The sequence below is a fragment of the Spermophilus citellus genome (assembly GCF_964194105.1).
Source record: "Spermophilus citellus genome assembly, chromosome: 1".
Lineage (NCBI taxonomy): Eukaryota > Metazoa > Chordata > Mammalia > Rodentia > Sciuridae > Spermophilus > Spermophilus citellus.
In genome coordinates, this window is record NC_138182.1 from 12,174,723 (window position 1) to 12,197,662 (window position 22,940).

Below are 22,940 nucleotides of genomic sequence, written 5' to 3' on the forward strand. Positions count from 1 at the left end.
AGGAGGTGTGGCCAGTCTCTCTTAAAGCAACATGCCAGGCTTAGCTGATTTTAGTCTGAGCCAACACCCGCTGCTGCTACCCTGGGCCCAGGCAAGCCACTGACAGGTAAGGCAACAAATGCTCTTAAGATTAAAAAAAAAAAAAAAAAAGCAAAAATCTATGTTTTGGATAAAAGGTAAAGGAAAAGAATCTATTAAATAGCTATAAGCATTACTAACAAAAATCATGTTATTAATATAGTTTAGATTGTATGGTTACTAGCAGTTCTAATTAGCTATTATTAAGTGAGGTGAAAGCAATGAATGGGTCATGCCAGAAATATCACTGCCAAAAAACAGGGCTTATTTTGTATGCTTCTGCATGAATTTCAGATGACCAAAAAACAGTATCAAGGGTAAATCTGCAAACAATGTCAATTTTCCAGGATATATAAACATGAAAGGAAAGAAACAAAGTTATTTAAAGTGGAGTGTTATTGAATTTGAATGCATTTTACATACAATATAACTAGCCATTCGGCATAATTTAAAGTAAAAATCATTATGTTTTACTATGTGAACACATATCTATGTATATAAGTCTTTTTTATATTTAAAATTTTTCTCAGGACAAAATCCTAGTAGTAGAATTCCTGGAGCAAAAAGTATATTTTCTAAAGCTTTAGATACAAAATAATTATTTTTGGTTTACAAAAACATTTTACCAATTTACCAGCAAGGAGTAACAACAGTCTGGGCTCTACTATCCATCTGTGAGCATGGGCATTTTAGTTCTAAAGATAAACTTTAATTAAATAGGTGCAAAAAATAACATCTATGTTGTCTGGTATGTATTATTTTAAGATCAGTATAAACCTGCTTCATATTTTTTCCTAGAACTTCTTGCCTTTAAAAAAAAATCACAAAACAATGATATATAGTGATTTGCCAATATTTATGTCCATGTTGAGAGTGGATGTAAAAAAAAACCTGGCAAAATATAAATCACGAAGAGACTTCCTTTCAAGAAGGGTGTGGGTTTTTTGTTGTTTTCGGCGGTGGGTTCTGTCTGCCTGGTATTAATCTGAGCACAATATAGCGTAATGGTTAAGAGCAGTGGCTCTAGGATCAGATCCAAACTTGGGCTCTGTTATTTATAGCCCAAAGCCCGATACAAGTTGCTTAATGTCTCTGGCTTCAGTTGCTTCGTTTGTAAAATGGGGAGTAAGATTTCTGCCACATTAGTCTAATACTGTCTCTCATAGTGTGAAAACAATGTCTGCAATTTCCCCAACACCTATTAAACTGCCAAAGGATGAATCCAAAAGGCAAAATTTCCTTGCCCTATTATTTCTGTGAAAATTATTTTCTTGAATTTACATGAAGATTCTATGGAATATTTTGCATAATGATTTTGAGTCTATGGGCGATTATATATCTAACCATGCTTTCTGGAATTTGAGAGCACTTTTTGTTTCTGGGGGTTAATTTTACTTTTTGAACCTAAAGCCGCAAGAGTACTGGCCCCATAAAGAGCCTCACTCACATGCTCAGAGGTTATGGGGCTGGCTGTGGAGATGATTCCTTTTAAAAGTCACTTTCAGTAGGCTTCTAAGAGTTTATTAGTACTATTATCTGTCATTCCACAGAATAAATGCCAATTCGGGCAACTACAGGGCTTCGTGCATGTATTTTAGGCATTTACTAGATATCAACTGCTCCTTTGCAGCAGTTATGTATGGGATGAAGATGTGTGGGATTAAGATGTGTGCTGTAGTCATCATCCTTAAAACATCTGCATCTAAAAGGGAGCTAGGCCCTAATAAAGGAGTCCATCAGGGGGGCCTTCTTCTCTGCCAAGGTTAAGGCCTGCTGGAGTGGGTGACTCCAGAGGGTGGCATGTGCTGAGGACAAGCACTGTCCTCCAGTCTGCGTAGTCCATCAGTTTCCCAAGAAGTCTGTAAAATACTGGGCATCCATACAAAGTGAGATAATGCATGAGAAAACCTCTGCAGACTGAAGAGGTAAGAGAATTTGTGGTATTTTGGAAGCCCCAAAGAAAGAATAACAAGTATTTTGCAAAAACCTTAAAAGCAGGTGTAAAAATAAATTAATAGACACATGCTATGCTGGGTCTTCACCACCTGTTTTCAATTGAAATTTCAGTCCAAATTATTATTAAAATATTGATTAAAATAGTAAAATCTAAATGCATTTATACAACATTTACTTTAAAACATATTACAAATTAACAAACTCCTTCATTTAAATCCACCTATCTCCCTCCTTCTCCCAGCCCTTGTCTCTCTGGTTCAGACAGAAATGAGTTGGTATATTACAGTTTTGAGATTCCTTCCTGTTTTACTTGCTTCCCACCCACATCAGAGCATGCTGGAAACAGGAACTAGGGATAAAACATACCAAATGTGATTAATGGAATCAAAGAGCCTGAGTTTGAACCCTGACACTTAACAGCTTTGTCTTTAGGCAAGTCATGTAAGTGCTCTGTGCCTCAATTTCACCATCCACAAAAGAACTGTTGAAAGTTTTTTGAGCGACTACATGTAGGGTTCCCAGAGCAGGGGCTGGAACAGTCTGTTGAGGAGTATGGACATTATTATCCATCCAGGACTTACTGTTGTCTCAGAGTGGACCTTTCAGTGAGGACCAGGAGAAATAAGATTTGGCTCTTCTTTAGCAAATGAGTATTTGCTGACTGGTTAGCTGGAGGCAGAAGACATCAACATCACACCTGGGATGCCGGACCAGGAAAACCTCAGTCCCCCAGCAAAGACACCACCTTGCCTTCCCCGGGGGAACGGGGTAGAATCAGGAAAGCTTCCAGGAACAGCTAGTTTCCACGGATATGTCAAAGGAAAGTACAAGCTGAGGCTGCAGGACAGGGGCAAGAAGAGAAGAGTGCCAGAGGGCACACTGTGGGAGGGAACAGGTGACATCCAAAGACTACAAGTGGCTTGATATGGCTGTAGCCAGCGCATGTTAAGAGGGAAGATGGCCAGCCACCCAGAGGAAGAGGGGACACAACCCCACCATGAAGGATGCGTGATCACGGTTTCAGTTTGCCTGCAGCAAACAGGCACCACCCGAGGGCTCTTGAGAGGCTGTTGCACAGCAGCAGAGAGCGAGGAGGACACAGAGGCACGCGGACAGACACAGCCACGTGGGGGTAGTGCAGAGGTGAGCACACAGGCCTGCCAACTGAAGGACTCGGAGCCCTGGCCACTTGCATAGACAGGCTGTGAAGAACCCTGAGCAAATGACTGATTTCACCTGAAACTCCATTTATCCATAAAACAAGGAAATTTTGCCCTGCCTAGATTAGTTGAGAGAATAAAGATAAAACCTGAAACTCCCTTGGACTTTTAGGAGGAAAGGTGCATACTAATTCTAAAAACATTCTGGACTCAGGAGAAAGAGTGTACAGACACAGCCCTTTGCCATCAAGAGCCTTCTGCTGTGTGATCCCACTATCCAGGACCCCACAAGCAGAAGCTGGAGGCAGAAGACATCAACATCACACCTGGGAAACATTTCCTCAGTCCTACCATTCCTCAGGAAAACAGCCCAAGGACAGTATGTCAACAGAAATCAGAGGAAGATTCAGATCACATAGCATTCATCATTTAACAATAAAACTATAATGAACACACAAACAGAAGGTCTGTTTCTCATGTCATGGATAGATTGCTTCTTACAGTTCTCTAATCATCGTCATCTTCATCTTTATAACTTCTATCCTTCCTAGTCAGTATTAACGCCACACAAGAAAAAATTGGTGAAAGACGAAATAAAAACAGTAGGAATATGTAAAACCTTAAGTATGCAAGTGGGTGTCTAACCAAACAACCCAACACTCGGGCACCTTTCACTTCCCATGATGCCAGCGGGCAGGTCTGTGAGCTGAAGCTGGTCTTCAGGGAGTGCCCGCTGGGGCAGGACACTGTGAGAGGCACAAAGAAAAAACTGCAGACTGGTGAACACTGTTGCTCTACCTTAAAAAAGTTCTTTGTGTTTTGTCCTGTCAATGACCTTTTGCAACCTACTCAAAGATGGTCCAAACGTCATGGGATCAGAAGCAGAAGAGTCACAGACCTAATAAGGTCTTGGGAAGGCTGCCCACACCGGCCTGTCAGTTTGTCACACCTCCACAAACCAGAGAAAGGTAGCTCCCCAGGAGGCAGGGGAGGTCACCCCAGACAGACTGACAGGTCAACTCTGCTCTGAATACAGTCACTCCTGTATCTCTGATTTTTTACAAGGATGCAGGAATGCTGAGAGTATGTTCAATGGATTACAGGCACACCTGTCAATGTAGGACTCAAAGATGTTTGTGGGGAAAAAATCATCTAATAGTGTACAAAGATTCATTTAACTAGGTTACAGGGCAGGTGCTGACTTACAGCAGTGGCTCGACATCACAGTAGAAGGGACAACCTAACTCTGCCCCTCAGTGACAGGTGGCTGCAGCTGTGCCTCAGGTTTCTTCTCCACTGCAAGAATTAATGTTTCCCACCTGCTCATTTTACAGGCAAATGGCACACCCAGCAGCTCAGGGGTACTTGTTTAGTTGACTAAAAACAAGGCAAGAACAAAGGTGATTGAGTGTTAGGAACCTATGTGTGGGATACTGGACCAAACAGGGTCCCTGTTTGGACAAGAACAAGAATGTTTTTTCAATAATTTGAGGAGGGCTTATAAAACTAGGTAATCAGAGAAAGAAGTCATGAACGATATCTTTCTTTCCACGGGGTGGATGTGTTTGTTTCTAAGAACAGAAGCGGCCTGGCCTCATCTAGCATCCTGGCACATCTTGCTGGTCTTTGTTTCCTCAGTAAGACCACATCTTTGTTACTCCAATAACCTTGAGCCGCCCTCTTCCCTCTCCTTTCCCAATGATGCTATTTCTCCCCACTCTGGAAACATTTTCTCAATCCTACCATTCTTCAGGAAAACAGCCCAAGGACAGTATGTCAACAGAAATCAGAGGAAGATTCAGATCACATAGCATTCATCATTTAACAATAAAACTATAATGAACATCTGTACATGCACATTTTGGTGGTTCCCCTGGTTGTTTCTGAAGCATGTTTTTGGGACTTCATCTTCAGCACTTGGAGCCAGGTCACCTCTCTGTGTGAGGTGGTCTGGATCAGACCCTGACACCTAACAGAAAAGTCATCCTACTTGATGCTAAACCTGAATTTAGGAAACTTCATTGCTAAAGCTGAATTTAAGGAAACTTCCTAATAGTTTAGCCCTACAAACTTTATACACTTAAGGAACTGATTATTAAAATAAACATTAGTGGATCATGGTGACACTTCAGGAATCTTAAATTAAAAACCAAAAGCTATTATTCTAGTATGAACTAAATCTTTGCTTTTATTCTGTTTCTGCCATGAATAAAAGCTAAGAAGACACTGTAGTTACCGAAACACATGCCTAGGACAGTAGAAGGTGTATGGATCCTTTCAAAAGTCACAAGTGCCTTCAAGTTGGTTTCCAGGGTAAACATTTTCCAGAGCATGGATCACAATGAAGCTTAGACAATTTTCTTAAATACTAAAGAAATTAAGGATTTTTTTTGAGGGGGGGCTTTGTTTTTCCACTTTTTGTGGCTAGAACAAACAACCCTGTCAGTTCATGTCAACATGTCCGGTTATGCAAAAATAAGGTGATAATATCTCAAGAAATGTCAGCAAGCCTATTGGCAATGAAACAAATTTTACAGAAAACACACGCAGGCCCACTTCCAAAAATGTAAGTGAAAATACTTTGGAAGATATTAGGATATTATTAGGATAATTAGGATAACAGAAAAGTTAAAATGATCAAATATCACATTACAGAGACAAAACAGGAATTGTGTCCTTTGCTTATCCATAAAACAAGAAGGCGGCAGAGATGGCCTCCAGGTAGCTCAATCCCAGGAGGAATACGTATTTTAGAGGCCAGCTGAACCCTGTTCTTCAGGTCAAACCTAAACAAGGATCCACAAGGCATGCAGCCCAGTCACTATCCATGCCCTCAGGGAAAAGGCCATCCCGTCTCCTGTCCCTCCCTGTATGGAGCATGCAACACCACAACTCAGGGACTAAGCACACCTTTTCACCACAAGCATTATGAGGACACTGCCATTCTTACAACTATTAGTGTACTAAGGAAAAGTGATTTAGGACCAACACTTCTGTGGGCTTTTCCCTAGGCAATACAATGAGGGATGGTACTTTCAAGTTTAACTCAGAGACAAGACAGATAGATAGATAATATATAAACATGCCAGAAGCTGCTTCCTAATAATTAAAATGCAAAATACTTAAAATACCTCTAAGAAGATACAACAAGTTATACTTGAAAGTGAATAAAATAGGAATTTATAATCCAAAGGCTACCACAGGCACACTGTAGAGCAAAGACGAGCAGAAGGAGCACAGAAAGGTACCCGCACATTCCCAGCACGCTGCTGCTCATCCTTCTGCTCCAGAGGCTCTGACATAAAAAGGCATCATTTCTGTAGTCCCAGGACACAGCATGTGCAGGCGCTGACAGTAAGGATTGCTAATAAAAGACTGGAGCTATTTCAAGTTTCAGGAAAATAACGCATAAAATGATCAAAGGAAGGTATAAAGTAGTATCTCTAAGAGATTATAATAAACTGGGGCTTGATCACTATAAGAATGGCTGAACAACCGTCAAGGAATTCTTAATTTGGAGATCATAAAACCAGCTAAACTATAGCATGAGAGATATTGGCAAGAACTAATGTGACATTAGAGTTATATAATGTTATATTTCAAAACCACCTTGAGTCTCTTTTACCGAAGACCAGTTTTTTTCCCTCACGGTTTCAAAAATATTTATTGACGGTTTTCTGTATGCAAGGCATGTTCCTGATGTATGGATACCTCTGTAAATAAAATGGAAATCTCTGCCCTTGTAGCATTTGTTTCCTTTTTTATAAAAATATTTTTTATTTGTTCTTTTTAGTTATACATGGCAGAATGTTTTTTGACATATCATACACACATTGAGTATAACTTCCCATTTTTAGGGGTTGTACATGATGTGGAGTTACACTGGCTAAGACCAGTCTTGACACATCTCATCCACATGTCCATATTCTGCAAAAGTTTTCATTGGCCAGCTCAGGAACTAGAGTGGTCAGCAAGAAAGCCTCTCAAACAGTCTTCCCCTCAAGGCTGGCTTTGCACTTGGCAATTCTCCTGGAGGTAGGGATCCCCTTGCCCTTAGGAAGAGTCGCCCATCTGCTCTGGAGAGGAAAGCCACTCCATGCCCACGCTGTATTTTGAAATCACAAGTGAAACAGCTGCCCCTGCAAATGACTGGATACAACATCAGGGAAGGACCCAACATAATCTTGAGCCTCTTGAGCCCTCAGCTCCTCACCTGGGAAGCAGGTGGGGGATACCAATGCTTAGTGTGGTGGTTTGCTGTGAGGTTCCTACAGGACATGATTTGAAGGTAGGCGCCTAGGAAGTCAATGCATGAATGTGAGTAAAAAGTATGAAAGGGCAAGCTTTGAAAAGTACGTCAGATTACAAGGTTTTTTACAAGAAGTGTTAAATAAAAAATTTCTCCTTCAGATTAAAAAAATCATTTACTTATTCATTTCACTCAGTTCATGTTCAGTGTTAACATTTTAGACTCTGTGGATAAAGTCCTCAAATTACTCGCACAATGTTTTATTCTGGCATCTATAATATCCATGCAAACATCTTTCTTTCTGTGTGTGTGTATGTATAGGGGGGATTTGCTTTTCCTCCCCAAAGTACTATGTCATGCCATCTGCTTTCCTTAGCATAAGTCCCTATCAAGAAGTAGGTTTCTATGCTGCCATTTTCAGCAGCTGCATGATGCCCCATTCTGTGGCTATACCATAAAATATTCAATCAACTTCCCAAAAGTTGTTTGAGCTGTTTGCAAATCTTCACCTTTATAACTAACACTGTGCTAAACACTCCTGCAGCATGAGCTGCTCTGTAACCCCTGCTGCCCTACCAAATGCTATACTTCACTCAGAGATGTGGTCAGATGTCATTTACAAGCTTCAAGTAGTGGCGCCTTCTCTGAAGGTGAAGCCATGTGGATAATCTCTACAATAATATTCACATGTAGGTTTCTCAGACTCCATGGTGTGGTTCCCCCCTGCCATGTATTTTAAAGCCATCTCCTATTAACCTGATTTGAAATACTCCTCAAAACTTTTGTTGAGACTTTCAGGGGGAAAAGAAAAAACACCTTCTAGAAAAATGTTAGAAAACTAACAATAAAAGAAATTCTTGATGCCTAATCCTCAGCTGCAACCCTTGTCTAGAATTTTCACCTCCTGTGCCTGGTTTTGGTTCCTGAAAAGTTGCTTCTTGCAGAAGGCATTTCCCAAATATATGGATAACAGTTTCTTTCGACTTTAATTCTACAATGTGATTCCCATGAGTTCATATTTAGGAACTACTCCTTTTTTTTTTTCTGCACTATATATAAAGCCCATATTTACTGTATTCTGTTTACTTTGTTTTCTTATTTCACTAATTTCCACAATTGTCTTTATTATTTTCTTTGGGAATTATTATTTTCTTTTCTAGCTTTTTGAGCAGTATACTCAACTATTTTCATTCTTCTTTTCAATCAATGCACTCAACGTTTTGCCTCCATCTTGGATTGACTCCTTAGCTGCACTGCACAGCAAGTATTATTTTGTCATTTAGTTCTAAGCATTTCAAAACCCCCACTATGATTTCTTCTTTAATCCAAGAGTTCCTTAGAAATATACCATTTTAGTTTCCAAATGTAACCTTTATCATGTTATTGCTGGTTTCTAATTTAACTGCATCCCAGTCAGACAATGTCATCTGCTCACTAATGATTTTCTGAAAGCTGAGGTTCCTCTGATGACCTACTATGACGTCAAATGTGCAGATATGCTCATAGGCCTTTACCACAAATTCTAACAGTCTTTAAATAATGTTGGGTAAATCTTCAAAGTCTTTAACCTCTTTTTTTATTATCTGTCATATTTCAATAGAAATGTGTAAGATTTCCCATAATGACTGTGGATTTGCTCATTTTGTCTTTGAATTCAGCCAAATTTTGCTGTAACACACGTGTATCATGATTATTTTTATGTTCTATGTGGTCTGTTCTTAACTTTTGTAGTGACTCTCTGTTTCTCTTCCTATTGATATTGAATTTGCCTTGCAGTCTATTTTTTTTTTTCAATGTTAAGATTGCTACTCTACCTTTTCATTCATTGGGATTTGTCTGGTATGTCTTTATTTTCAATCTTTCTCAAGAGTTATATTCTCTTTTAAGTAGCATATAGTTGTGTTGTTAAAAAAAAAAAAAAATCCAAACCGATACTATAGGCGAATTCGATTCATTTAAGTTTGCTGGGACACCTTTCTACCTCCTTTTTCTGTTTTCTATTTACCATCCTCCTCCTTGTGTTCTTCCTCATAGTGTCCTTTCTAGTCCTCTTATAGATTTCAAAATGTTCTGTTTCTGTTCTTGTTCTCTTTTGTTTTAGGGTACATTTGCATGCTGTAAGGATTCGCCTATCTACACTGCAGTGCACACCTAGGATGGCAGTCCTAAGATAAACCTTAGTGCCCGTGAGCGTACCTGTTTCAAGATTGCTCCAATGCTGGCACAGACCCAACACTTAATACAGCAGGCAGACAAGTGGATTTGTAGTCAGAGCTTTCATTCAGAGTAAGGATATTGTCCTTTTCTCTTAAATACCACAAGCACAGCATGACTAGATCCATTAAAATTTTTTCCTGGGGCTGGGGATGTGGTCAAGCGGTAGCGCACTCACCTGGCATGTGCGGGGCGCTGGGTTCGATCCTCAGCACCACATAAAAATAAAATAAAGATGTTGTATCCACCGAAAACTGAAAAAAAAATTAAAAAATTCTCTCTCTCTAAAAAAAAATTCCCCCCTTAATTTTGGTGATTTTCATATGAGATTTATTCAGATAATACCATCAGATAAGTAACTTATTTTCTAAAAATAATCACATACAGGAATGGAGCTGTGACTCAGTGGTAGAGCACTTGCCTAGAACATGTGAAGCACTGGGTTCGATCCTCAACACCACATAAATAAAGAAAAGTTATTTTAAAAAGGTAAAAATAATAATAATAATCACAGGAGTTATTGCTCTGCTTTTCCTACTTTTACCAATATTTACCCTCTTTTTTCATATAAAAAGTATTTAATCAATAATGATTGAACATTTACCCTCTTATGGGGAGCTTACTGCAGGAGTTTTCAATTTTGGATTTGAAATTTCAGTCTTAACATTATTTATATAACAAGAAAGGAAGTAGAAATAAACTAAATGTGCATGGAAGGAGTAGCTATACAAATCATGCATCAACAAACTGGACTGTGGAATGTCTATCAGATATCTACATAAAATCTAGACACAGAAAAGCACACAGACCACAGGGACCTGAAGATACTCAGTGGACACAGTAGGACACTCAAACCCATGTGCAGATAGCACGACCCGCATGTGATTTTAAAACTTCCTGAAACATCTTAAGTTTTTTCTCTCCGTTTTTCTTTCTTTTCCTTCTTGTCATTTTAGTCCTGGTTGTCATGGTCACCACACCACCTTCTTCTTTTTCTCTGAAACCCTAACTTTCAGTTCCTAATAAGGCCTATGCTTATTTCTCATACTTTTTAGGTTAACACAAATCAGATCACTGTGGTAAGTTCATATTCACTACACCAGTGTGTGACTAATTTCATTTCCTGGCAGTGATATACATTTGGAAAACAATAACGACAACAAAAAGGTCCAACTGAAATTCAATTTAAAAGCAAAATTTAATGCCCACCTAAAATGTGGGGTGCTTTACATGACTTTATTCTTAATCAGACAGTGATTCAGAAAAAAGGAAGGGGAATTTCTGCCCCAAAAGTTAGTGCATCCCCTCTTCTCACAAAAATGCATTTGCCCTATTTAGATGGTTCCAGTTCCTTTGCCAGGGCTTTACCAAAGCCACAAACTGTGAGAGCAAAAACATACATCTTATTCTCTGTTCTTCCTGTTATCATACATGGAACCACATGATATATCATAGATTTTAAAAAACTGTATCAATAGTGAAACTTTAAAAACTAGATATATAAGTGGTAGATTAAGTTGCTCTGAGTTAAATATGTCTTTAATTAAACAGAGCCTTGTTTTGTTCCTAGAGATCCTGCCTGCCACCACTGGGTCTAGAGATGGCTAGCAATTTCACCACACCTCCCACAACTCCTCAGGGAAATGACTGTGACCTCTATGCACACCAAGACACAGCCAGGATAGTAATGCCTCTGCATTATAGCCTCGTGTTCATCATCGGGCTGGTGGGAAACCTACTGGCCTTGGTTGTCATTGTCCAAAACAGGAAAAAAATCAACTCTACCACCCTCTATTCCATGAATCTGGTGATTTCTGACATCCTTTTCACCACGGCTTTGCCTACACGGATAGCCTACTATGCACTGGGCTTTGACTGGCAGATGGGTGACGTCTTGTGCAGGATAACAGCTCTGGTGTTCTACATCAACACTTACGCCGGGGTAAACTTCATGACCTGCCTGAGCATCGACCGCTTCATTGCCGTGGTGCACCCTCTCCGTTACAACAAGATGAAGAGAATTGAGCACGCCAAAGCTGTGTGCATATTCGTCTGGATTCTGGTCTTTGCTCAAACTCTCCCACTACTCATCAGCCCCATGTCCAAGCAGGAGAATGAAAGGATCACTTGCATGGAGTATCCCAATTTTGAAGACACAGAGTCTCTTCCCTGGATTCTACTGGGTGCGTGTTTTATAGGATACGTGCTTCCACTCATGATCATCCTCATCTGCTACTCGCAGATCTGCTGCAAGCTCTTCAGAACTGCCAAACAAAACCCACTCGCAGAGAAATCTGGTGTAAACAGAAAAGCCCTCAACACGATCATTTTCATCATTGTCGTGTTTGTTCTCTGCTTCACGCCCTACCACGTGGCAATTATCCAACACATGATCAAGAAACTTCACTTCTCTGACCTCCTCGAGTGCCACCAAAGGCATTCATTCCAGATTTCTCTGCACTTCACGGTGTGCTTGATGAACTTCAACTGTTGCATGGACCCTTTTATATATTTCTTTGCATGTAAAGGGTACAAGAGAAAGGTCATGAAGATGCTGAAACGTCAAGTCAGCGTATCGATTTCCAGCGCAGTGAGGTCAGCTCCCGAAGAAAATTCACGTGAAATGACAGAGTCGCAGATGATGATACACTCCAAGACTTCAAATGGAAAGTAAAGGGACGTCATCCTCCCTGGACTTGGTATGAACTCTGTAGGACTTCTCTCCCAAAGTAAAACAACTATTCAGCTTCCAATCAGAATGCCTTTCAAATGGACACTATTTCCCACCATCAGTGGAGGAACTGATTGAGAAACATCAAGTTTAAGCTCAAGAGAACAGTATAAAGCAAGTTCTAATTCATAAATGAAATAATACTGTATCAAAAGGAAGCTCTCTAACTCTTGGTGAAGAAAAAGTTTTACATTAATAAAAAATCATTAATATTTCCTGCCAATAATGTGGCAAGAGAGACTGATAGATTGTATATTATCAGTGTAAAAATGTTAATATTGTAATATATTTTGGTAACATATTTCCTTTTTTATACTTTTATTGTATTTGTTTATTTTTATGTGGTTCCCAGGATCAAACCCAGTGTCTCACACATGCTAGGCAAGCGTTCTACCACAACCCTGGCCCAGTAATGTATTTCTTAAATGCATATTTCCTTCCATTTTAGATCTTTGTCTCCTCAATAATATGGTTTTTATTTTGTTTTGTTCTGAGTCATAACTGTTTCAAAGAACACTTCTGGAATAAAAAGTAGGAAGCTACAGATTTATGACTATGTCCCTCACTGTTCACCATGAACTACCAGCAGAAGTTAGAGGGGGAGTAAAATTAGGAACAGGTAGATTCAAAAAGCAATATTGTAAATGATGATGGTGACTGAGACAACACAGGTGTCCACCTTTCCCCACACAGCCAGGGCAGTATTTAAGGGCCACTGCTCAGAAATAGGGAGGTCTCCACTGGGAGAAGGAGTCACTTGCTAAATTCTCCTTAGGGGTAAAAAATAAGCATATATGTTTGTCTTCCCTTGGGTCCATAGGGGATCATCATTTCCCATGGGGGAAATTCTTTTTTATTCCCAGATTGATTGTACCTTGTATCTATGTTTCTGTAGTCTGGATTACAAGAAAGGCTAGGGGCGGGGGTGAACAGCAGAGTGTATGGTTGATACTTGCCTAGATAAGACAGGAAGTAAAATATAAAATTATAAGAGTTCTCAGGAATCTTTACAACACTATACACTTGCTCAAATAAATACCTCAGTAATTCCTTTCTAAGCTCAATCTGTCTGACTGCTCAGAATGGATTACAAAGCCCCTGAAATTTCCTCAATATGGTTGGTTATCTCAATTGACAATGATACTAATTTTGATAACAGAAGCTAAAGAAACAAAAGACTATATCATAAGTCATACTTTAAATTTGTATTGGGCTTTAGACCCTCAGACTATTTCAAATTCTAATCTTGCTCACTTTTTACCCCACAAAGAAATTAATCTTAATGGTTGGTGCAACAATGGTTGATGTATAGTTCAGATCTGTGTTATATTAACTTCACAAAAAGCCACATGGCCTTTGAAATGCCTCCTAGAAATAGGTGATAGACGAGACTGCATGGACAAAAGTTGGGATCTAACTACCTTGCCTTCATTCCATCTATAAACTTTCCCAAGTGGAAGGGAACAAAGGGTAAGCACTAGATATTTTGTGCAAGGTGGCACGAGGTGGTCATTTGAGTCAGATGTCTAAAAATAAACCATTGTGAAGGCAACTAAAGGAAAACCAGAAACAAAGACATTGAGCCTCCTCAATGTCTGAGGCTCTTTATGGTAAACCAGTTCCAGACTACACTGGAACACAGACCATCCTGCAGATGAGCCAATGACAAGGTGCTCATGGGACCAGTTCTTAGGTTCCTTCACACAAGAAGGTCAATACCTCTAGCAATTGACAGAGGAACAGCACATTTTTTTTTAATCTTCAAATTCAGGTATTTAATAAACATGCAAAGATCCTCTGTATATAAAAGTTACAATTAGTCATTTGTGCCTATAAATTTAAAACTGATAACAGTAGGAATGAAGAACAATTTGAAATTCTAAAAACATGAGTCAAAGAAAATTCTGTGAGATTTAATTCAGAGTTTCAACTGCTTGCGATCAACACAAACCACGGTTTAAATTCACAAGTTTTACCAATCTTGGGAATTTTATTTTCATTTACGTGAGTATGACTGTTACCAGTTTTATTAAATCCTACTTTCAGCATATAGCTGCAGAACACTTTCTAATAGGTAAGGAAGGGTATTCCCTATGGTAAGTCTCATCAATGGGTTATTTGCTGTTGTGTTCTTTTTCTGACATTTCTTGTTAGTGAACTGTGCTGCTTGCTGCATTTTCTCCAGTTTTTCCAGAGTCAAAGATTTTAAGGGTAAAAGTTTGGGTTTACAGAGCACCATTGTGCGTATACCTTCCACAAACAGCTGCCCTTGGTTTGGAAGAACTTCCTGGAACACTGACTTTACTTCTGCCATGTACAAACTACTGGATACAGTAAGTTTTTTCCTCAAAGTTCCGGTTGTCTTCTTGCTGTTTCAGCATCCAATCTGGTAGTATCAAGATGTCAGAGATCTTGACTGAAGCCTATGGAAGGAAAGGCGCATTCCTTCCCAGAACGGTCAGCTGTTGCCAGGGGTAACGGTAAGACCAGGCGAAGAAAGGAACAGTACATTCTTTTACCTTAAGTTTCCCACCTTTCCCTTCCACCTCCCACAAACCTATAAACATGATGGTATCTAGATTTCAGTAGCCTACGACAAAAAGGTAAACTCTAAACAAATCTCCAAATAATCTTTTCTAAGTCTATAGTCAGTCAAACTCAGCCCTTCTCTCTCCTTCCCAAGGCCTCACGGCCTACTCCATTCACCCAGCCGTCACTCACCATGACCTAGGGCTCTCTCGCATCATCTTGTATTGTTATAGTTAACTTCACTTTTATTGCTGGCACAGTCCCTTCACCAGTAGTAGGTAAACTTGGAGCACAGAGGCAGTGCTAAACAATTTTTGTATTCTGTTACAGAACAAAGGAGGTGATCTACATCTGTTTAAAAACTGTGCTGGGCACAGTGAGCACCTATAATCCCAGCTACTTGGAAGGCTGAAGAAGGAGGATCACAAGTTGTATCCAGCCTCAGCAATTTAATGAGGCCCTGTATCAAAATTTTAAAAAGGTGGGGGGGATGTAGCTCAGTAGTTGAGCACCCCTGGGTTTGATTCCCAGGACCAAGGGGTGTGGTGGGGGAGCGGTAAATTATAACTTATAAGTATTTTCTAAATGAATCAATTAATACATTACAAGTTTAAATAAAATAGGGAGATAGGAAAACTCCATTTGGGGAAGTAGATAGTTATTATGGCAGATGGCCATATTTCTTTCATAATACTTTTATTTCTAAAAAGATCATTTGGTTAAAGTTTCTTAAACCCTTAAAGCTACTCAGTTTAAAACTATTACATGTATCAACTAGTCAGTGGTGGTATAAGAATAACAAGAAATGACATCAGGTATACCTAAAGAGCTCAAAAATGTAGAAACAGGCCATATGTTATGTGATGTCTTCCCTTCCACAATTCTGTGGACAACATGAGCAGGGAGGGCTGCCCATACTAAATCCAGAAAAGCAGCTGGTCAAGAGTCAGCAACAAGAGTTGTCAAAAGCAGCTGTCAAGGAGGCAGCAACAAGAATAACTCGATATTCTAGCCATAAAGAAGACAGAACTGAAGCTGGGAGGGATGATACACACCTGTAATCTCCAGCAATGCAGGAGGCTGAGGCAGGAGGATCACAAGTAGAAGGCCAGCCTCAGCAACTTAGCAAGACCCTGGCTCAAAATGATTAAAAAAAAAAAAAAAAGAAAGAAAGGAAGGAAGGACGGACTGGCTCAAAATAAAAAATAAAAGCTCAGTGACAGAGCACAAGTGGGTTCAAACCCAAGCACTGCCAAAAACAAAAAAAGAAAGAATAAATCATGTGGACCCAGAAAAAGTATGAGAGGCTGACTTGTATCATTTATGCCAGCAGAGTATATAATCTTTAAATAATAGGACAAATGACTCAACAATAGCTTATGAACTTGGATGGGCTATGAACCCCTTGAGGACAAGGCCCTGGTTGCTATGTACCAGGAGCTGGCACAGCACCGGCCAATACAGAGTTCTCAAGTACCCACTGAACAGAATGGCACGTGTCTTGTACTATCACTGGCCACACTCTACAGCCCCACGGGAATACCTGGGATGTTCTTAATTTCTCAGAGGAATGATAAGAAATACCATAAATGCTAGATTGCACGTGCCCCTGAGGAGAGACGTATGTGCCTTAGAAGACTCTGCAACTTAAACTAGACATATTAAAAAACAGAGGCAATTAAACAGCAAATTATTAATAGAATTAGATAGAGCAGTATGTTCTGCTTGGAGGTAATTTCATAACTCAAGGGGCGAGGGCAGTGGCTCCTACCAACCAGCCAACAGTGGTGTGCAATTTTAAAAGGGGAAGCACTGATCTTAAATTAGCCTTTTAAATGTTCTACTTTGGTTACTTTTCAGTCTGTTGTAATCTGTTATTCTCTGAAAAGCTAAAAATATGTGTTTACTGACTGACTATTCAGATTAAGAATCAGAAATGAAGGCATGAGGACTAGAAATGATGTGGGACCAACCATGCCCATGAGTATTCACCAGACTGCTGCCGATGGAAGTTCTAAGCATTACACTCAGAAAAACTCATCACTTAGAAGAAAGCCCCACATTTCTGTTCATTAAAACCTCAGTGAGCTAAGAATGACCGTTACCCATCAGTCACCACACACTCTTCTTACCACGGCACAGGCAGCATGTCACTTAACCCCCGCCTGAGTTGGTGTGCTTATCATCCCCACCATGCTGACAGGAGGCTGGGTGCCAGGGCCCATGGTATGCTGGAGCTGGGATTTAAACCCAAACCTTCTGGCCCAGGGCTGCAGCCAGTCAATGACTAGGAGCAGTCCCTTGCCACCATTACTGAAATGTGCTCAACAAGAACTAGCTCCAGTTCCTCCTCTTGCCTGGGTCACATGCCTGCATTTCCTACAGCCGCCTGTGCCTGTCCCTCTCCCCACTTCTACATCTTACATCAGCCCATTTCCCCACGTGGCCCCTACTTGCTTGAAGACTCCACCTTCACTCTCCCAGCCACTCACAGCCTCCTGACATCCAGGGGGGGTTAGCAGTGAGCAAAGCCTTGCTTGGTTTTACTCCTCCTGCACTCTCCTGTCCATCTTCACTTTACCCAATGTTACCACCATTGTCTAGACACAAGCCAGCCATACCTAGATTGCCACCACCTCTTCCCGTCTGGCTGCTCAACCAGAGTCAGAACTTTAGGCTCCTTTAGGACACTGTCCAGGAAGCCAACATATTACACTAATAATACCAACCATAACACCTGCCAGCGATTGTACAGCACAGTGCTCCAAGCACTCATGGGAAGCTCAGACGCGTCACAGTAGCTCTGTGAGGCTGGTCTTTCTCTCTGCCCCCATTTCATAGACTATGAAACTAACTTGCCAGGGAGGTGTGTGGCTTTCCCAAGGTCCTAGTCATTGGAGAGGCCAGGTTCTGGATCCCGGCAGTATGGCTCTGGGTCTTCACTCTGAAGCCAGGGCCTCACATGTGTTAGGCAATCACTCTGCCATGAGCTCTTTTCTGAATTTTTATTTTTAAATAGGTTCTTATGAAGTTGTCCAGGCTGGCCTTGAACTTGTGATTCTTCTGCCTCAACCTCCTAGTTGCTAGGATTTCAGGTGTGCACCACTGCACCTAGCTATGCACTCTTACCACTACATTTTCTCTCTTAAACGAGTAGTATTACATGTCCCTCAAAGAGTCTTGAAAGAAATACTGTTCCCTTGCTGGATTGGGGGTGGGGGGATGTGACTACTTCTAGCCAATGAGTTGAGGGAAGTGATATATATCACTTCCAGGGTGAAGTGAGAAAGTGATGACATATTCTATCCAGCTCTTTTCTCTTGCCACTGTGAGCAGTGATGCTCTGGATGGTGGACCTTGGTCAGCCTGGGTCCCTGAATGAGTAAGTGCAGAACTCCCACCCTATGCACCTGTGTTGAATGAGCAGGGCACACAAGCAGTACACTCAAGTGTTAAGCCTCTGGATTCCAGGATGCATTTGTGGCTGCATCCCGTGGGGCTGTAGAGTGTTGCCCACTCTGATTTGATAGAGTGTTTAACCTACTTGGAAGGAAAAACCAATGTACAGTGCCGCAGTCTGGCTGGGCACAATTCAGGAGCCACTTGTCAAAAGAAACTAACTTTATTTTTAGAACTACAAACGCCAAACAAAACAGCTCCTCAGGAAAAAACCCTCAGAGCCCAACTGCCACCACCGGCTTCCCCAAGCCTCTCACCCCCACACAAACCTCACCACCTCCCACAATCCTCCTGCTCTTGAGGCCGATTGGCTGGGTCGTGTGGGCGGAGCCAAGGAAGTCCCCCAATGAGCAGCTCCGTGGTCTGAAAGGGCAGGGAAACAGCCCAATGAACATCACCGCAGAGGAGCCAATCAGCTAGATGTTGCTGGGGCCACTGTGAGCCAATCATCAGCCGGCAGCTGGAAGTCTGCTGGGGCCCCTTTGGCTGTGGCTCTCAACAATACAGAATATAGGAAAAGAAAATGCAGACAATCCTCGTAGCACACAAACTCATCTTCCCCTCATCCCACTTTCACTGGGTCCTTTCACACTCAAGGATGGAGACAAGTTCCCCAGAGTCTACAGCATGGAAGTCCCACTTCCTCCCCTACACTTTCAATCCTTCCAAGCCAATTTCTTTGCATTGCCCAGTATGTGCCTTTCAAGTCAGTCTGGTTAGTTTTGTCTCTCTTCCAAGAAGAGAATACACATTTGGTTCTCACTGGATGGATTACTGTTCCCTTAACTTACTGTTTACACCTACATCCAAACTTCCTGTCTTCAACTCATTTGGCTTTTAAAGTCTACATCAGAGAGCCTGAACTCAGACAAAGGAAGAAAAAATGCTATAAATAATAGGACAAATAACTCCTGGGCTCCTGAAGCCTGGTTCTAGTTGGCTGTAACCCAGCTCCGACCCACTCTGTCCAGTCTTTGAGCCTTTCTGGGCCTCGGTTTTCCTCTCAGGGAAGCCAGTGTTAGATAATCTGTCAGGTCTCTGCTGGCCATCAGATAGCCTAGGGCTTATACTTCATGCTTGTGTCCCTTCCTCAGCTAAAACATAAGACTCCACTGGGGCAGAGACACTGACTTTTCCTGAGCAGCTGTGACTACAGCTCCTTGAACGTGGACAAGTTCATGTCGGAAACCATGTTGACAACAGGCTGTCACACATTAGCCACATACTCTACATTATTAAAACGAATGGAAGTGGACATGAGATTTATGCTATTGCATGTGATTATTTGTTAGGCACAGTAGGTAACTAACACATGCTTGGTACTAAAATAGTAATCATGAGAAATATTTTACAGTAGAAACTAGAACAACATTTACCTCAGTCAGGATTTCTTTTTGCTTTCTGCTGACAGTGTAAGAAGAGGACCACCAGCTTTTCCAGTTTCTTCCACATATAAAAACGGCACATATGTCTACTTACACTTACTTATCTCTGACAGTGCATATTCAAACTGAAGAGAAATCTCTGCAACACTACAGTTGTTAGAAGAAATTATATGAGAAGGCAATATAGATGGGAAATACAGAACACAATTTTTGTTTTAATAGTTAATCTTCCTCAAAAACCAAGAGCTTCTGTGTTTCTTCTCCTTGCTAATAATACTTTTTAGATATCTTATCTACATAACTAACCTGCAAGCCAGTCCTGGGCAGGAGCCCCATGACCTTCTGTCCCCTAAAGGACCTATTGTAATTGATCAGAAACAAGAATTTAAGTATTTTTTGATTGTCCTTTTTCCATCTTCTCAGAGCGTGAGAATCTTTATTTCTGGTTTCTATAACTTGTAAGAATAACTTTTCCCATGTAGGTTTTGAGAAGAAAAGAGTATGTCAGACTGAAACCACAGGGGGACTACAAAAAGGTTGAATCGTCTAAAAAAAGTAACATTCTAATGTGTCCTTTCTGCCTGAGGATAGCAATCCACAGCCTTCCCCTCAGGTCCCACAGTGAAAGCCCCTTTCCCCACTTTGGTATGTAGTGGCAACATTAGGGTGCCTGCCTGTAGGAGGGCTTAAAAAGATGGATGCATCCTGTGCTATCATTTACTACCTATCACATATAATGACTGAGACCTACTGCAAGTGTCTCCAGAGACATCTCAAGCATTACTGCCGATTTGTGCCCCATCAGCGGAGCAAGGGTAAGAAGTAGGTCATGAATTTGATCTTACTGGTTTTATTTAAAGAACAAGTGTAAAGAGAAGGCATTAACCTCACACACCTGACACTCACATGACAAGAAATGGAAGCAGTCTTTGTTTCTAGTCTCAACAATCTTTCCCAGGCTCTACCTGAAGCCTAGTATGTGACTGTGTCTGTCCCCACACCCTCAGGTCTCTCCAGAGACCCAGAAAGAGAATGGTCAGTCTCAGGCACAGGGTTAGGGGATACTGAGAATTTAGGGAGCAAACAGTTAAAGGAAAAAGTGTCTCATTAGGGAATTACTTGAAGTTTGTGTGGCAGACAAAATGCTAACAAGATAACAGGTACATGGCATTCATTCTGCTATTTCTCAGCATTTGTGAATGTTTGACATTTTCTGTAATAAGTTTTTATAATGGTAAGTATAGCCTCTAACACATTCCCACACTCTTGTTACAACAAGGGTGGAAGTAGAAGTTCAGGGATGGATTCAGAGAGAAAGGGACAGAGATGGGTTACCAGTCTCTGTCTCTACTCGGGTAACTGCAGCAACCCGAATGATGTGAGAAGGGGACGCACAGTGGCCACATTTACATGCTAAGAGCACATGTGGGGAGTCTCAACAGAGCTTCAACAAGTTCTAGTAAGGGGGCTGATGGCGAAAAAAGTCACTGACAAAAAACAGGTTATGTTTGTATAATTGCCAAATATGAATAAAGTCACACATATTGATGTACTTAGGAGTAAAGGAACATCATGTGTAAAACTTACTCTCAAATGATGCAGAAAACTATCACAAGTGCCCAGAAAGAAAATGATAAAGCAAATTTAGAATGTGTTAATAATCTGGGCATCTGGGCTGAGAGTACGAGTGGATTCTTTGTCCTATTATGGCAACTTTTTAGAAGCTTGATTTATTTTAAAATTTTAAAAAATAATACAACATAAGCAGCAGCATTTGGAAGTTACTGAAGAGAAACAGTATAGTTTCTTCTAGCCACTAAATTAAAACAAAATCAATGGCTAAATGACCCAAGTATCCTGTAGCTGAGGGCTTCTTTAGATCCTATTCTCAGGGGCACCCCGCAAATATCATCTGAAACTCTTTTTACAGTGTGTTGGCTTATTTGTACTTCTCATTTTAGCGGCAAAATTTGAACACAACATAAAAGTTGTCTTTGAACACTAACATTTACTTTTTTTCTGCCCAGTACTAGGAATTGAAACCAGGGCCTCACATGTGCTAGTAAGGCAAGCGCTCTACCACTGAGCTACATCCCCACCCTGTTTTTTATTTTATTTTGAGATAGGGTCTTACTAAATTGCACAGGTTGCCTTTGAACTTGCAATCCTTCTGCCTTAGCCTCCCAGAGACTAACATTTACTGATACAAGCATCTGTATCCCCACAGTTGAAAAATAGAGAGAAAGCCTCAGTTTGCTAAAAGTTTATATATTTGAATTATTTTCTGGTATAGTAAATAGATGACCCCAATTAGACTTTTAGACTTTTTGCCTTACAAAAGAAAGTAGCATTAAGGCATACTGCCTGGAGGGGAACGAGTCAGAGTGTGTGTGAGGGGGTGGGGGGGCTGGGGTTGTAGCTCAATGGCAGAGCACTTGCCTAGCATGTGTGAGGCTCTGGGTCCAATCCTTAGCACCATATATAAATAAATAAAATAACAGGTACTGTGTTCATCTGCAACTAAAATAAAATGGAAAAAAAAAAAGAATCATGGGTGTGGATTTCCTTCCAGTCTCCCATTTAAGCAGCCACAGCCCAGTGACTGGGTAAGTGCTCAGAGCCTCTGCTCCCCGCAGAGAACACAACAAACTAGTATCCTACAAGACTGTGGTGGACATTCACCTAAAGTAGGAGCATGGTAAAACTAGGCTCTGTAGTACAACAGCTATTCAATATATATTTGTTAAGATTTCTTAAGAGAAAGAATAAATTCCACCATAAAAAATAATAATAATCTTCATATTTCAAAATATTTCTCGGTATTTTTTTCCATGTTGTTACTGATGTTGACAAACATATCCTTGGTCTGGTTAAGACATATTCCATATCCTTTGCCTTAACAAGCAGCAAGCGTTTGTTAAATGCCTACTGCAGGAGCCAGCACTTGCCTAGACACTGAGATGAAAGCTGAAAATAATACAGACAGGTGCACTCAGAACCTCTCTGCCTATGTGCTGTCAGTACTGAATGTTAAGTAAATGAATAATTTTAGGGGAGAGGGGAAATTAGTGCTGACTCTAGCTCTGCAGCATCTAGGACTGCTTCTATGCCCAATCTCAGATTCTCTGTGCTGCTTTAATAATCAATTCCCTTTCTACTGCATCAGTCAGGATTCATTA

General features: G+C 40.7%; 3 protein-coding genes across 6 annotated transcripts in view; 1 reads left to right on the forward strand and 2 right to left on the reverse strand.

Moving 5' to 3' along the window:
• Nucleotides 1-22,940, reverse strand: part of UBAC2 (UBA domain containing 2) — a 159,494-nt gene that overhangs the window by 65,492 nt on the left and 71,062 nt on the right. The window lies entirely within an intron of this gene.
• On the forward strand, nt 59-13,150 carry LOC308644414 (G-protein coupled receptor 183). Of its 3 annotated transcripts, XM_081285508.1 has the most exons (3): nt 59-106; nt 9,545-9,729; nt 11,230-13,150. In XM_081285508.1, the coding sequence occupies exons 2-3, from the start codon at nt 9,659-9,661 to the stop codon at nt 12,329-12,331; spliced, it is 1,173 nt and encodes a 390-aa protein (XP_081141634.1). In that variant the 5' UTR covers nt 59-106; nt 9,545-9,658; the 3' UTR covers nt 12,332-13,150. The 3 variants fall into 3 exon arrangements, with proteins under 3 accessions (XP_081141634.1, XP_081141635.1, XP_081141636.1); XM_081285509.1 differs by lacking the exon at nt 9,545-9,729 and having other exon boundaries at nt 62-106; nt 11,228-13,150; XM_081285510.1 differs by lacking the exon at nt 59-106 and having other exon boundaries at nt 9,618-9,729; nt 11,228-13,150.
• On the reverse strand, nt 14,418-14,702 carry LOC308652014 (BBSome-interacting protein 1-like; the record flags this gene model as incomplete). Its single annotated transcript, XM_081299678.1, has 1 exon — nt 14,418-14,702. One exon carries the CDS (start codon nt 14,700-14,702, stop codon nt 14,418-14,420), a length of 285 nt encoding a protein of 94 aa, XP_081155804.1.